The sequence below is a fragment of the Coccinella septempunctata genome, chromosome 2 (assembly GCF_907165205.1).
Source record: "Coccinella septempunctata chromosome 2, icCocSept1.1, whole genome shotgun sequence".
In the NCBI taxonomy this organism is placed as follows: Eukaryota; Metazoa; Arthropoda; class Insecta; order Coleoptera; family Coccinellidae; genus Coccinella; species Coccinella septempunctata.
Window position 1 is genome coordinate 53,800,768 of NC_058190.1, and position 15,350 is coordinate 53,816,117.

Consider the following 15,350-nt stretch of genomic DNA (forward strand, 5'->3'; position numbering starts at 1 on the left):
GGAGTTCTATGATAGTAAAAGCACAATTCAAAGCATTACCTAGAACTCTGCGAAATCAATAAACTATTCCATTTCAATTTATAGCAAAAATACCAAGATGGGATAGTTTTGAATTTTATCACCGATTACTATCTTTTGGTCCAATGAGAAATTACTTGCGTTGATGTGATATGTGAACCCAATTTCTCAATGTTTACATCTTCGATAATTCTTAAAGTTTAATTTCTAATTGTGCAGCATGTTGGATTATTTGAGATCATCATAACTTAACAATTCCCATTATGAACCAGCAATAAGAGACTAAAATTTTTCTGAAATAATAAAGTATTAACCACCAATAGTTATGATGAAGTCGAAACATCCAGATTAACAATTCATTGAACTTAGCATAATATCCAACCATCAATTGTGCTAGTATTTTTCCTCACAGCACCGATGACACAGGGCTTTATAATCATGGAAGGTCTATAGTGTAAACTACTATAAAATGCAAGAAAATATATTATTCCACTTGGGAATTATCGACATAGGCTTGATCATCAGTTTAAACAAGGAGACAGTCTTTTAATTTCAAAAACTTACCATAAATAGGTTTTGTATCGACCAGCTACTTCTTCGAAGTAAACTGCTAAATTCTATAATATGCTTTTAATATGAATTGTGCTATCGATTGAAGGAAGGATGTAGATTGTTACAATAAACATCCAAATTTACAAACAACACATAAAAAACATAGAACTACCTTTTTGAGAACAGTTAACAGACAAGCCTTTAGACTACCATCTATCTATTATCTAACATGTATTCGAAGAAGAATTTGTCAGACTCTGGAATCTAATACTTGAAAAAAATACTGTTACGTCCTACAATAATTTTTGAATAACTTAAATTAACAATGGAACTAGGAGATTCAAGTTCATCACAGTTTGGATAATGGAGAAACGTGATGCCCGAACAATAATTTCAAATTCTCCTCAGGTGGATTACACAAAACGAATATTACCCTGTAGTATCCAGCATAAATTCTTCTTGTTTCTTATTAAAAATCTTCACGATACATTCATTCTATACTACCAAGGCTCTAAATCTAACTAGTCCAACAAATTCCTCCAGAAATATAATACTCATCTTAAAAATAAGACTGTAATTGTATATTCCACCTTAACCTCGAATTAAGTGATATGAGTGACGCTGCCAACTTGGAAAACGTGGCCAATCACATTTAGATTTTCGAAATTTTTTTGTGCTGAATTGGTTTTCGCCGTTGAAATTGTTTCTTCATTCTGAATTTACTAAAACCACTAAAATCTAGTAAAGGCATTATAGATCACAAAATTTCACATATTCAAACGTTTACTTTTTTCTTCTGACTGAATTGGAGATTTTTTTCACTTAAATATCTTGAGAATAGTATGAAATATAGAAAAAAATTAAACGGCACAAAGCAGCACAAACCTAGCACAAAAAAAAAACGAAAATCAAAGTGACGGGCCAACTTCACACATATGGAGAAAATTGTATTCTTTTCAGGTTGCAGGGGCAAGTAGTTTTAAATTTAGGTATCCTCGAAAAATTCTTCAAAGTTTGATCAAAAAAACTAATTTTTCAACTGTTTTTTTTTCAGCGAAAATTGTTTTAAAACACCACTTCAAGAGGCCTACGACACCATCCGGCATAGTTTTCTCCATAATCGTGAAAATATCCTTGTTCCATATGAAATATTTCATATAAATTTCACATAACTTTCTACTATGGATTATAACTGTTAATGTTCAGCCTTTCTCGATCTGAACAAGAATTTTCATCGCTGGGAACACAATCTAGAGACGAGGAACAAAGTGAAAATGAGCAAATAAATCGTTTAACAATAAAATAAATATAATAAATACTCTGGAACATACCACTGAGTGATTCAAAAAATGGAATGATTTGGTTTTCATTTGTCCGGATTTCATGCTTTAATTCTTGCATAAATATGTTAAGATATTATTATCATACTTTTTCCATTAAATGAGCATTGAAATAAAACATTCCAAAAAAAACAAAAATCAGTTTTAGTACTGACATATTTCCGCGAAAATTAAAGCATGTTTCAATGAACAATCCAGAAAATAATGAACGTGTATATCGCCAATAGTGAAAGAAGTATCATTCACAAGTTATGGAACTTTAATACATTTGAGCAAATAACCAAAGAAATTTCAAGAAATTCCTCGGGGCAGGAACTTAATTGGCACTGACCTTTAATCCTTTGGCTATATTTGTTCGATGAAACAACATGAATCACTCCACTTGATAAAAATTTAAATCATAACAACAACTAAATAATTAAATAAGAAGGGAATAAAAACATCAATTTCCATATACAATAAAACGAAAACAAAATAATAAATAGATGAAAATAAACTATATTATTTTTACTAGTACAAATTTTTAAGTTTCATTGTTAAAATCAGTGATAACTTAATGCCAAAAAAACCATTGGACAGAAAGTCTCAATATGAACTAACTCTTTACACTAAATCAACATTCAGTACAGAGATATTTGAATAAAAATGTCCATTTGCTACAGCCGTGTGCTCTAGCAGCGTTAGGTACTTCAAACCTACAGTTACAATAGATAATTTATTTTCACGTGTTTGTTCTAAATTTACAAAAAGGTGGTTTTCAAAAGACTATTCTAATAAATTACAATCAATTTGTTTTTAACTACTTCAACGTAGTACATCCGTATAAATTTTGAAGGGATTCTCAATGATGCCTTAATCGGACTTCTTCAAAGCAATCTGCATCATAAAAGTGTTATTCAGGATCTTTCCAATTATCTACCGACCAAATTATTGAACATTTCCCTTTAAAGGCACACACGCATCACCCTTCAATTTTCCTTCAAAAAATCTAATTCAAACCAGAGAAAAGTTTGGTAATTTTACTGGTAAAATTAAAAAAAAAAAAACTTCAACTCAAACTACTGAATTAGTCAATCGTATCTACAAGCATTTTCGTTAACAATCACCAACAAAATATTAACTTGACAGTGGGAAAAGATGAATTTTAGGGGGAGGGGGGGACCATTCTTGTGGAAATTGTTCAAACAAACACGCAAAAAGGACACTCAAGTTTAGAAACAAACGAAACACAATTATGAAACATCGAATGGGGAACAGCCACTTAGTCGGTGATTGGAGGGGACATGACTACATCTTCGAATGAGTACACAGGGACGCACAATTATTAGTGAAGGAGGATAACACACTGTCCAGCAGTAGGGGGACTCCTCTATATACCAACGGAACACATCCATCGATGGCGTTACAACAAAGCGTTTGGCTCGTGTTCAACGATATATTACTCGTTTCATATTTATATATTTATATATGTTATATATACACATGACTAGTGAACTTTCCACCCCGTTTTTTTTTTTTGGCGCTTTTTCTTTGTGTGTGTTTGTGTGTACTTTTCATCATTTGACTTAGATATCTATAGTAGCGTCTTTGACAGATTACCAGAGACATGCACTGTTGAATTCCATTTAAAATTAATAAAAAGGCGGATTTTATGAACCAGGGGAGCTTTTTCGGTTGGTTTTCCCACTTCATCGGATGTCTCTCATGTTTTGCTTTGAGCCGAATATTTTGAGCAATTGTTCCTCGTAATCATTGATATTGCGCTTCATTAGTTGCATACACGGCCCTAATAATCTCTCGAACGCTTCCACATCCAAAACTGCAACAAGATTTCTATCATCAAATACATACGAAACAACATTTTGACAATAAATAATGAACGCAACTATTCATCAGGTATTCGTGGGAATGATCCGCAAGCATAACTTGCGATAACTGAAAAACGCGGGCGAAACGTGCGCTCACTGGGCCAAGCTATCAAAATTTTCGAATAATAATCGCAAGTATTTCCAAGTCGATTTCGAATTCGATGGAATTTTACGATAAATTCGAAATGTGACATTTCTCGAACTCGATTTTCACAAAAATGTGCGATTTCTCAGCGTTGTCATGGAAACTGTCGATAGTTTATAGTTGTCATCATAAATTATGTCATGTTGACATCTATCCGAATGAATTGTTTTTTGCAAAATGAAGAATCTATAAAAATACGGATAAGCTGGCTCTGAAAGATTCGCCGTACGGTTAATAGTACTTATCCGTTGGTAATGATTGAAAGTGCGGTATGTTATAAAACTGATTATGCAATTTTTGAATTTTGATATTACTGACATGTTTTGTGATCACGTCATAGAAAATTGAGATATTTGACGTTTACGCAGACTGAATTGAAGTTAGAACCGATCACAGACATGGAGGCGGAGTAGATCAGATTCAACTACTTGAGCAATCCAGAGTGTTTTTGCTTCGGCATTTATGAAATTTATTTCATTATCGTTTTTAAGGCGAGAATACACTATATAATGACGTATCAAGTTTGTCAAGGGGAAAAAAGACTCACATGCTAATTTAACATCTCCATCCGCGTACGCCGAAGCAGCTCTCGGTCTGTGAGTCACCAAGGCAAGTTCCCCGAAATAACCACCTTTATTGATCCTGTTGATCTCCACTTCCTTGCCGCTGTCGTCGTAAACTTTAATAACCACAACACCTTGCTCTACAAAGTACATTCCGTCAGCCGCGTCTCCTTGTCTGAAAAACAAGAAGGAAAAAAAAAAGATGATTTTAAGCGGACTGGCTGGCACACAAAAGTACAAACCTAATAATTCTCTCTCCCGGCGTGCAAACTCTAGGAGCCAAAGCGTCGGCGAGATTCATCCTCTCGTAGGGCTGCAGAGTGCTGAGCATCGGAACACTCTCGATAAGCGTTTCGTACATCTTCCTCTTCTTGAAGGCCGATTTGAGCAGGATACGTCTGAAGGTTTGACGGTCCATCGCCCAGAGGGCGCCATCTGTGATCGCCTTGATGGTAGCCGCCCTGGGCATGTTGTACAGCAGGGCCAGTTCCCCAAAACTGCCGCTGTGCTCGTAAGTGTGTATGTGTTTCGGTTCCTGGCCAGGCTCTCCGACCAAAGCGTGATATATTCCGCTGTTGATAGACGACACCGTGATGAATGAATTATGCTATTTACAATTCTTTATAATCTGTCAAATTAACGTCAAAATATTTGCTGGAACGATATGCTGGAAATTCTGAGAATTCCGACGTGAAAAAACTCGACCTAGAAAGTTGTAGATGTAGCGAAATATCCGAAGCTTTCGATAACTTCACTACACGATCTACGATGGATACACCTCGAAGTAGCCGAACATCAGGAAAAGTTGAAAAATTCTCTACATATTCTGTATTGTATTGAATTTTCGCCAGTGCAAGTTCCATTCGATCAACGGTGAACAGAATTATTCTAAAAAAATTCACGAGAATGATAATATTCGAAATTTCACAAGTCATCGGTGAAAACCATAGAATATACGAGGTTCGGCTAACTTCACGTTGTGAAACTAACGCCGAGAGGACGTGAAGATAGCTCGACATGGGCGTAACATTCGTCAGGGCATTCACGATTGAAAATAACGATTCGTTTTTGAAAATAATAGAGGAAAATTAAGAAAAATCACTTACTGTTCGATAACATAAAAGTTATCACCGTCATCACCCTGGGTAATGACAGTCTCCCCCTCTTCCACTTTCCTTTCGAACATTGCGTCTAGAACGTCCTGCATTTGCTCCTTGTCCAACGAGCGGAAGAGCAGTATGTTACGAACAGCCTCCGCCAATCTGGACCTCTGTTCGTCCGATTTCGGATAAACCAGTTTCTCCCCTTCATCTTCGTCTTCCTCTGGATCGTAGGTTTCGGCGAAGACCGATTTGCGTCGCGTTGCAAATCTCGATATCGGAGGCTCTGCCACAACAACAATAAAAATAGAAAGAGCAGACATTTTTATAATAGGGTTAAAGAGAGTTTTTTTATCATTATTGGACTTCATTTTACAGCTAACCAATATTTTTCAAAAATCAAAGTTGTAATGCGTTCAAAACGGCCGCGCTCAGATGAATCAATCCCATTGGTTCACAAAAAACCAGCGGAAGTTACTGTCGGAGCACTTTAGTGAATTTTCAAATCGTTGGTTGTCATTGGTTACTGTGGGTCAGTCAAATTTCTACATGTACCGTTTCTAAGAAAGGATTTTCCTGCCCCACAGTAACCAACCGATGGTTTTTGACGCCCTTGATGGCGTGTCAAACCTCGAGGTGTTACGCACCTGACCGGAAACATAGACATAGAGACATGTCTCTATGTCTATGACCGGAAAGCACCTATGATCACAACTAATTTTGATTGTTTGTTCTGTGATCTTCTTTTCAGAAAGTTTTTTCTTTCCAAATATTTCAATCTTACTTCGTAATAACTACAATTACTATCAGTTTATCAGAATGAAATTATTCATAATTTTCATTGAACATTCCCAGTTCCATTTTATCATGTCCTCGATTTTTTTTTTCACACTTATTTTTGAACCAATTTAGAATGCAATCGGACCCCAGTCACGTAAATCGTCCGTCAAGTTGACAATAATTAAATCAAGACTGCAAGGAAAAAAGTTCCTATAGCGAACCTAGAAACTTCACATTATGTGCCCAAATTCTTTGTTCGGACTCGTGCCCCAGATTTAAAAATGCCTCGACAGAGATAACGTAACGTTTTCGTAGAATAACTAATCACATGATGAATCGAATTTCCACAAAAGCCCGGAGAAGATTCGACAGGGAACACAAATATGAGACGTCATTAATGGAGCTATTCAAGTTCTGAAATAATTGTCGTTCTATAAATATCCGGCACTGAAACAAGTTTGTTGTACAATTATTTTCACATTCGGTTCCGTAGTGAACTGCAAAAATTTATGACCGCATAATTAATCGCGAGGAAAAAGAAACAAAACGTCCATGGTAGAAATATTAATAAAGGAAATGTAAATTGGCCTAATTTAATCCTACATGTACATATTTTGTGATGAATTCATTAGTCAATTCGAAACGATCGTTTTTATACATTCCTAGGAAAACGCTCTGTCCTAAATTTTACGTAAGCGACAAAAAAACATGTTTGGTATTCGGCGAAGATAAGTTGATATTTGGTAACATGAACAGTAATCAAGCACATTCTTTATGCGCATTTCTGTCTGTGTACACAATATCGCCATCAATTCCTAATTCGTCTGTTTACCTAAACAATTTTACGAGTTATTATACATGGGACAAGGTATTTACATCTCGATCTAGCGCATTATTTGATTTGTATTCATACGATCTCCTAAAGCGTCAATGAAAGATCCTTCAATTGAATATGAAACAAACATTCCGTTTTCACAATTTCGATATTGAATTGTCCTGACAGGAGCTTTATATTTTTCAGGCCAGAATTATGTTAGATGCACTGCTTTATATTTTTCTAGGAAAATAGTTCAAACATTAATTCACCCCAGTACCAATATTTGAAAAAATTTTTGCAGATTTGCGGATTTTTCTCTAAATAACCTGTCTGACTCGATTTCATTTTCTCTGTGCTGAATTTTCTGGTACTATATATTAACTGAGAAAAAAATTTTTGAAAGAGTCAATATCATTCAGCTGCTATAGTGGCATACAAATTTTCTTCACTGATTTAGATTGGTCGATAAGGTATTCATTACTTCAAATTGCTTAACAATCAGGTGACACAAACTTTCCAAGATAAGAGATCAAGAATTTGAGACTTCAGTGAACTGAAATTAAGAGAGAGCACTTTCTGTCGAACTCAGAAATGAAGCTAGCTCATACGAAAGTTGTATCTTTTATTAATTCTCAAAGGTATCGATACACGTTTATAAATTTATCAAGTGCTAAGCATGTTCCGAAAAATCTTCTTTTAATGTTTGATTTTGAGTCTTTTAGCTGAAAAGAAATTTCCATATTAAACACTAGGAGAATGAATACCTATTGTATATGCCACATAAGCTCAAACAAACGATTCCTAGTGAAAAGAAGGATCTGATTTGTACATACGGATTGTGAAGTTGATTTTACCTTCTTCTCGAGACATGGTTGACTCTTCATCAGGCGATATTGCTGCACCTTCGTACAACAAAGCAGTGGTTCTGGTCTCCCTCAGTCGACTAAAGTATTCAGCAGCGAACTCAACAACATCTCCAGGTTGCTCTAACAAATAACTAATTGTGAATTCAAGTAAAACTTCACGAAGATCATCAGGTACTTGAATTCTCTGACCTGGGCGGCTCATGTCTCAAGGCGTAAAGTACACAATCAATTTATCTGCCAATGAACCAAAATGAAAAATTTACTAGGACAAAAAGTATATAAACCTTACCACAACTGAGTGTTTAAGTGGAAAACTCGATTGGTTTTATCAGTGAATAAGCTGCTTAGCACTAAAGAATTGTCATTAATTTCAATAATTTATTGGATTTCCACTCATATTTGCTAAACCTGTCAAAACCTAACAACCTTCAATTGTTTAGAGATCACAAGGCAATGTTCCTTTCCTCGAATTAAGTCACGTTGAATTTCCCAGGCAAGCCCTGCGATAAAATGGACGATTAGGAGCAAAGGACTACTTTCCAAGAAAATAAGTAGGTCGTAAGGTATGCACTCAATTTTCACTCGTCCGCGAGCGGTGTACTATTCACAGCAATCTTGGAAAGGAGGCATTGGGCCGAACGCAATAAAAATTTTTATCAAGATGAAAATTCCACAATACGATATTACATTTATAAGTGAAAATTTGACAGGGTGGCTATCGGAGAAAATTGTGTATGCGCCGAACGTTCGTCGGTCGTCGGATTTCTATCAGCGAGAACCAGCCGGCTCCAGACTCTTCAGAGTTCAAACCCCAGTATCGCCAAACCGATGGTTAACCCATTGATTGAAGATCTTTAATTTTTGTGAAGTATAAAAGATTTTTGAATTACATTTCGTTTTTTCGTTATTTTGTTAGTATAATTTTCAAATATAACGAAACTCTACTCTTCATTTGTTGGAAACCATAGAAAATAAATTTCTCTGCTTCAAAACAAAAATTTCTGAATCAATAAAATATTGCATTTAACATTGTTTGAATTATCAACAACAATTCAAAGTGGGAACTACGAGAGACTATTAGGTAGTTGGTAGTAACTGTGTCGTTCAATTATTACTTATAATTCTAATGCCCGTTTGCACCGTTTCGCTGGTAACCATGGTTAAACTAATCGATGTTTAATATTTAAACGTTGCTTAGCGGTTGACGGTTTGCACCGTGGAATCATAATCGTTGTTTACTTTAATCATCGATAGGTTTGGCAACACCATTTATAGCATAGAAAATTCAAAATTTCAGCCAAGCACATCATAGAAGATAAATTAAAAAGAAAAAGAATTCAAGGTTTTGTGACTAAAGTTCTGTTGTCAAGGTGGAAAATTCGAACATTTCTTTTGGAGTTTCGGTGTTGTGTTTCGAATTTGAAGTGCGAACATGAGTACTCTGAGTAGCATCCACACATTCTATTAGTCTAGGAAAAGAAGCCTTCGTGTGAAAGGACTGTTGAATTTGCACTATTTCCTCATCTTTGGCATTTTAATGAATTCGGAATATAATTTACCAATTGCTAATGAAAATTTAGCAATAATTCTTGATGCTGTCGATACATCTACATTTATGAAATTGGCAACAGAAGCCAAGTAACCAGCACTAGCATAAAACCTCAATGTAGTTATCAATTGATTTATTGTTGCCACACTATTATTCCTGAAATATCTATATTTCTATAATATAACTAATTATTAAATTCCAAATCATTCTCCATATATGGCAACAAAAATGACACGGTTTCTTTCGTTAAAGGAAATCTTCTGAAAATAATGAGGTTGTCCATTACTTCGAAATAATTTTTTCTCCGAGTAAACGTCTGGGAAATCCAAATTCAATATTGCCAAGTGCATCAAGATCATCATCAAGTAATATCTCATCTTCCAAATCATCCATTATTAATTCGAATTTTATATCAACACAAATAGAAAACACAGTTGTCAACATAGATAAGTTGTCAATCGAATTTGAAGTATTACTTCAATCAACGTTTTAATCGAGCAAATTTCTGCGTTTAGTTTAAACGACGTTTAAGGGCCTTATAATCAACGTTTATTAACGGTGCAACCCGGTTAAGGAATTAAACGTTGTTTAAGAATTTAATCGTTGTTTAGAGAAACGGTGCAAACGGCCATAAAATTTCCTTTTTTCGTCTTCTTTTTTTTATTTCTATGACTCAATTAAACATAAACAATAATTCTATGATATCATACACTCTGTGTTTTGTGTGGTTTTGTTTGGTTAATATTGAATATTTCTTGTAATAATAAAATAAATTGAATTTAAGGTATATCCAGGAGTTTTGTCAAGTTTAAAAACATTTCCTATCTTATTAGGTTATTCAATTTAAAACCTAAATTAACAACATCGACTGAAATGTGTTCCAGTCATAGAAAAATCTTACATTATTGATTTAAGTAACTCTAAAGTTGTTTTTCAGATTTTAAAATGAAGGACGTAATAGACGTTATGGAATTGCAAAGGGGTAAGGAGAAAAAAGCTCCAATTACTGACTACCGACAATTGGATTTTGACAGAGGATTTACCCCAGCAAGATTCATTTTCGAGTGTGGAATAAAATTACATGCACAACCACTAACACTCGCAACAGCTGCTGTACTTATGCATAGGTTTTTCAAATCGGTTGATCACACAAACTATGATTGTTTTGTAAGTACTGTTGGCCCTATTTAGAAATTTTTGGAAATAGTGAAAATAACCATATATTTTGTATTCAGCTGATTGCTGCCTCTTCTTTGTACTTGGCTGGTAAAGTAAAGGATGATCCACTCAAAATAAGAGATATAATAAATGTGGCTCATAATACACTACACAGAGGAAGCAGTCCCCTAGAAATTGGTGAAGAGTATTGGAGTATGAGAGATGGCATTGTTCAAACTGAATTATTATTGATGAGAGTATTAAAGTTTGAAGTATCCATAGTGCACCCACACAAATACATGTTGCATTATCTCAAATCCTTGGAAGGTTGGGTTGGAAAAGAAAGCTGGAACAGTTCACCCCTAGCTAGAACATCTGCTGCTTTCCTGCAAGATTTCCATCATGATCCTAGTATTTTAGAATATGAACCTCAACACATCGCCATTGCATGTATTTCTCTGGCTTTACAAGTCCTAGGTATAAGACTTCCTTTGATGGAAGAAAATGATGAAGTTTGGTTCACCATATTCTGTAAAGACTTACAGAAGGATAAAAATTGGGAAATTATGGAGAAAATCATGGAATCTTACAATCGGGAACTGGAACTGGCATAAGCGAGAAATAGGCTAATTGTGACTTTATTTTGTAAACATATGTACATGAATTTGTCTTGAAAATATATGCAGTATTCATTCACTACCATTTTTTTCGTTTTATTCATGATTAATATGATAAAATCATATTGATGAGAACACATCATTAATTTAAGAAAGAAAAACCTGACTTTCACTAGGATTAAGTAACATTCACCTATTGAAGATGATGCAAAAAATGTGTGGTGGCTAACTACTCATCCTAGTGAAAAGAAGGTAAAGTAATTCCTTTCAGTACATTATTCAATGCTGTAAATTATTTTCACTAAAGAGTTGAAAACAGTATACCAGGTAATTGTTAAAAAATCTGTGATGGAGAGAAAAAAATACTGAAAAAGGAAATCAATAGGTTAAGTTGCAATATTACGTACAGCCGTCAACACAGGGGGCGTAGCTCAGATGGTAGAGCGCTCGCTTAGCATGCGAGAGGTACCGGGATCGATGCCCGGCGCCTCCAAAACTTTTAATTTCAGATTAGATTTTTCCTGCAATAAGACGTATTAATTTCCAGAGTTTGAAGTTCAGATAATGGGCGAGTATGTCTTGTTGTATTGTCTCAAAGAAATTGCCACTTAGAAGGCAAATATTAAAGATTTTCTTTAATCTTTCTTGGCAGAACAAAAAGTATTAGATGGCGAATATATTTTATACAAATATACTCGAGCTTATCAAGAACTCCGTTTATTTTGGATAAAAGAGGGAGTATAAAGGTATCATTTCTAACTCAAAAAATATTACAAAATGAGTAACACTTCATCTTATTCATAGTTTTATCTCTTGAACACTTAATTTTACTTCAGAATTAATTATTTCGAACTGTTTATGAGGTACAAACAATGAAAAGTATATTTTCAAGTTGATAATACCAGTATATCTTAAATGATGATAATACTTGTTCGGAGATAATGTACTTATTTATAACTTTCCTCGCCTTCTGTACCAATTTGAGATGTTACAAAGGCAAGGCCCCATTTCAAATTGGTGAGCATGAACTTCAAGGCTTTAGTCCATTGTTCTTCAGAATTGAGTTGAATCCTGCGAAAAGTTCGTATTACTGGTAAAAACTGTAATCTGCAGCTAAGCTAACAAAAAATTTCAACATTCAGGATTTATACAAGTACATACTCGTAAAAATGTTCTTTTTTGGGAGAGTTTTAACTGTTTTTGGCAAAAAATATTTCAATGCTAATAAGGGTTCCATTAGAGGGATTATTTCTATTCCCTAATTTGAATTTTGAGAAATTCATAAAGACAGAAATAAGTAACTTACTTGATTGAATAACATATTCCATTATCCTCTATCTTTCCTTTGCTGCTATGTATCTTATAGGGGAAAACAAAGGGTTTTCCCTGTTTTGCTAGTTCATCTTGGAACTGCTGAACACAATCCAGAAAAGCAACCATAGCACTATCAAATTTTGTGTCCCACAGATATCTCACACCTCCATTTCCATATAAAGGCAGTTCTTGCTGTTTGCCAATCACCTTAAAAGATTATTCTGTAATGCTGCCTACATTTCAAATACAGGGTGTCCCAGCAAAAGTGTAAGTTTACACAGAAATGTAAGTTCGATTTCACACCAATCCAATATTTCACCATAAACTTCTCTAGATGGGACATCCTGTATATAAATACCCCATTAACCATATTTACCTCAATACGAGAATGGTTACCAAACGGCACAACTCTGTATCTGTCAAAATTGAGATTAATTTTTCTGGCTAACGCTGATAACAGGAGAGCAGCCTGACCCCATGCGGCATTAATTTCTGACCAAGCTACAGGAACTAAAGGCAGCCTTCCCAAACAAAAATTGTTTATGGTACCAAAATGGCCCTTATGCCATATGTGGAATGTAGAGTTGAACACATTTGTTTTCTTCAACTTCTCAAGATGACTTGTCGTGAAGTTCATTGAATTTTGAAGGCTTTGGAAAAAAATTTGATCAAACAGATGGATGAACAAAGGAAATATCCTTACCTTCTTCCGTCATCTTCGATTCGCATCAGATCCTTAGAGTGTTTGGCATGCTCTTTATAATATTTTTTTTCGTTCTTCTCTAATTGTTCAGCAAATTCTTTCTGTTTAGCAATGGCCTCTTTTAATTCTATTTCTTCTACATTTATAGACTCCAATTCTTTCAAGAAATTTGCTTCTTGAGCCTTCAACTCAGCCAATTCTTTTTCTAAGTCACCTAATTTTAGTTCTTTCTTGTCATTCTCTAACCTGTCAATGATAATTGAGAATTTGAATCAGAGACCTAATTAATAGTAAAATAAATAAATAGGAGTAAGCTGAAGCACAAGCCTAACCTATTCAAATATGCCTCATAATCCTTCAGATCTGTTTGTTTCATTTCTATTTCCTGTTCCATGATTTCCATCATATAATCTGCACATTCCTCACACAACGGATGGTCTATATTAGAATTTCCAGAAATTACATCAAACAATTGTGTGTAAACCTAGAAATGTCAATAAGAATGAAGTAGTATATTCAAAATTTCAATTTTTACCCTTGCTTTATGACTAGGAAGAGAGGTATCATCATCTTCATCAGATACCAATAAAAATCCATTAACACCGTTACCAGATTCTGATAATCTGAAGGGATGAACATAATTATCGAAACTGGCAATTTGTGATTCCAAATCCACTTCCGCATTGCTGTGTACTGGTACTAGAACAAGTAATTGTAAAATTGAAACAAAAGATTATAATACAATGGACTCACAATTCAGTTCTGCCTTTTCATGTTCACTTATGTTACTAAATGAATCATCCAGAGCTAAGGGTTGTGAGCATCTTTGGCACGTGAAACATACAGAAGTTCTTTCCTCCGACATTTTTTCGTTTTTATAGTAGAGATATCCAAGAAAAATACGAGTTGAATAATGAGCAAATACTAATCAGCTGTTATTTTTATGTTTATGTTTTACACACGACCTACGATTTGACAACGTCAAGTTATTTATTCTTTATCTTGTAACAAGTTCTAATCGACCGATTTTTTATGACACTGCTTAATATATCACACATCACTAAGAAAGTGTTTTGAAGAATCGTTATTTCTAATAATTTTCAGATGAAAACATGGTCAATTTTATTTTGTTGGTAAATAAAATGCAAAGTTATTCTGTCATATTTGCTGTAGTTCATTTGTATCCTATATTTACATGTCAAAATAAAAATTGAAAAAGGTTAATTTGGCCAGAGGCTGTCTACTTTTACATAACATTCGTATTTTTCCATTTTAGTAAAACATGCATCCAAAATTAGGAGAGAAAACTCCTGCTCCAAAATATGATTATTTTTCAAAGCCAGATGGTGAAGATGTACCGAAGAAATTATGGTACACCCTGCAGCCAGCCGCAGCATCTGCATTTGCACTGTCCACTATAGATGTAATGTTAATGACTAAACCAAAAGGCTATGTCAATATTTTGATGAGATTTGGTTACGTTAGTTTCCCCATCATTGGATGTACAACAGCATTCGTGTTGACAAGTAATTTTCTGGGATCCCTAAGACAGAAATCAGATCGATTGAACTGGGCAGTAGGAGGTATGGCAGCTGGAGGAGTCGTTGGCTTATGGAGAAGAAAACAGATCACAGGATGTTTGTGTGCATTAGCGTTTGGTTTCCTTGGCTACATGAGGAAGTATGGAGCAGATAATGGCTTTGTAATCTTTCCGGAAACTAGAAGCCACTTCAGTTTGAGATCAGCTGGGTATGATTATACTCTCGCTAAAGATGTTCCTGGAAATTATACCAAAGGGCCAGCAAAGGCAGAAATGTAGGACTCCTTGTGAAATATAGTTCGACTTGATCATTGTAAAATATTGAAGGTATTAACAAGTGTTTTTGTTTAATCTGTTCACTCGTGCTAGTAAAAGATTTATTGAAATACTGGAAATCTTTTCAGGTAGACTTGGAGTGAA

At 34.7% G+C, this 15,350-nt stretch overlaps 4 protein-coding genes and 1 non-coding gene across 5 annotated transcripts; 3 read left to right on the forward strand and 2 right to left on the reverse strand.

The window, feature by feature from the left end:
• Positions 1-485: 485 nt before the first annotated feature.
• On the reverse strand, positions 486-8,808 carry LOC123306435 (cAMP-dependent protein kinase type II regulatory subunit). The gene is made up of 6 exons (XM_044888432.1): positions 8,339-8,808; positions 8,038-8,283; positions 5,593-5,872; positions 4,729-5,058; positions 4,471-4,661; positions 486-3,729 (listed from the first exon to the last, which is right to left on the reverse strand). The coding sequence occupies exons 2-6, from the start codon at positions 8,249-8,251 to the stop codon at positions 3,599-3,601; spliced, it is 1,146 nt and encodes a 381-aa protein (XP_044744367.1). The 5' UTR covers positions 8,252-8,283; positions 8,339-8,808; the 3' UTR covers positions 486-3,598.
• A 1,486-nt stretch (positions 8,809-10,294) lies between these two features.
• LOC123307206 (cyclin-Q) lies at positions 10,295-11,458 on the forward strand. The gene is made up of 3 exons (XM_044889427.1): positions 10,295-10,382; positions 10,536-10,765; positions 10,834-11,458. The coding sequence occupies exons 2-3, from the start codon at positions 10,544-10,546 to the stop codon at positions 11,368-11,370; spliced, it is 759 nt and encodes a 252-aa protein (XP_044745362.1). The 5' UTR covers positions 10,295-10,382; positions 10,536-10,543; the 3' UTR covers positions 11,371-11,458.
• Positions 11,459-11,793: 335 nt separating this feature from the next.
• On the forward strand, positions 11,794-11,866 carry Trnaa-agc. The gene has a single exon. It is a non-coding gene; the product is annotated as a tRNA-Ala (tRNA).
• Positions 11,867-12,074: 208 nt separating this feature from the next.
• Positions 12,075-14,367, reverse strand: LOC123308639 (beclin-1-like protein). The gene is made up of 7 exons (XM_044891397.1): positions 14,144-14,367; positions 13,926-14,089; positions 13,723-13,874; positions 13,391-13,636; positions 13,064-13,337; positions 12,680-12,894; positions 12,075-12,444 (listed from the first exon to the last, which is right to left on the reverse strand). The coding sequence occupies exons 1-7, from the start codon at positions 14,253-14,255 to the stop codon at positions 12,321-12,323; spliced, it is 1,287 nt and encodes a 428-aa protein (XP_044747332.1). The 5' UTR covers positions 14,256-14,367; the 3' UTR covers positions 12,075-12,320.
• Positions 14,368-14,588: 221 nt separating this feature from the next.
• On the forward strand, positions 14,589-15,316 carry LOC123308643. The gene has a single exon (XM_044891402.1). It carries the CDS (start codon positions 14,673-14,675, stop codon positions 15,207-15,209), a length of 537 nt encoding a protein of 178 aa, XP_044747337.1. The 5' UTR covers positions 14,589-14,672; the 3' UTR covers positions 15,210-15,316.
• Positions 15,317-15,350: the final 34 nt, after the last annotated feature.

Bases quoted from the DNA above. Each gene is read 5' to 3' on its own strand.
- LOC123307206 (XM_044889427.1), top strand. From the start codon at position 10,544: ATGAAGGACGTAATAGACGTTATGGAATTGCAAAGGGGTAAGGAGAAA. The intron at 10,766-10,833 runs GTAAGTACTGTT...TTTTGTATTCAG, and splicing joins ACACAAACTATGATTGTTTT to CTGATTGCTGCCTCTTCTTT.
- LOC123306435 (XM_044888432.1), bottom strand. From the start codon at position 8,251: ATGAGCCGCCCAGGTCAGAGAATTCAAGTACCTGATGATCTTCGTGAA. The intron at 5,873-8,037 runs GTAAAATCAACT...TTGTTGTGGCAG, and splicing joins AACCATGTCTCGAGAAGAAG to AGCCTCCGATATCGAGATTT. The intron at 5,059-5,592 runs GTAAGTGATTTT...GTCTATCAACAG, and splicing joins AACTTTTATGTTATCGAACA to CGGAATATATCACGCTTTGG.
- LOC123308639 (XM_044891397.1), bottom strand. From the start codon at position 14,255: ATGTCGGAGGAAAGAACTTCTGTATGTTTCACGTGCCAAAGATGCTCA. The intron at 13,637-13,722 runs GTTAGGCTTGTG...TATCATTGACAG, and splicing joins TATGAGGCATATTTGAATAG to GTTAGAGAATGACAAGAAAG. The intron at 13,338-13,390 runs GTAAGGATATTT...TTTTTTCCAAAG, and splicing joins ATCGAAGATGACGGAAGAAG to CCTTCAAAATTCAATGAACT.
- LOC123308643 (XM_044891402.1), top strand. From the start codon at position 14,673: ATGCATCCAAAATTAGGAGAGAAAACTCCTGCTCCAAAATATGATTAT.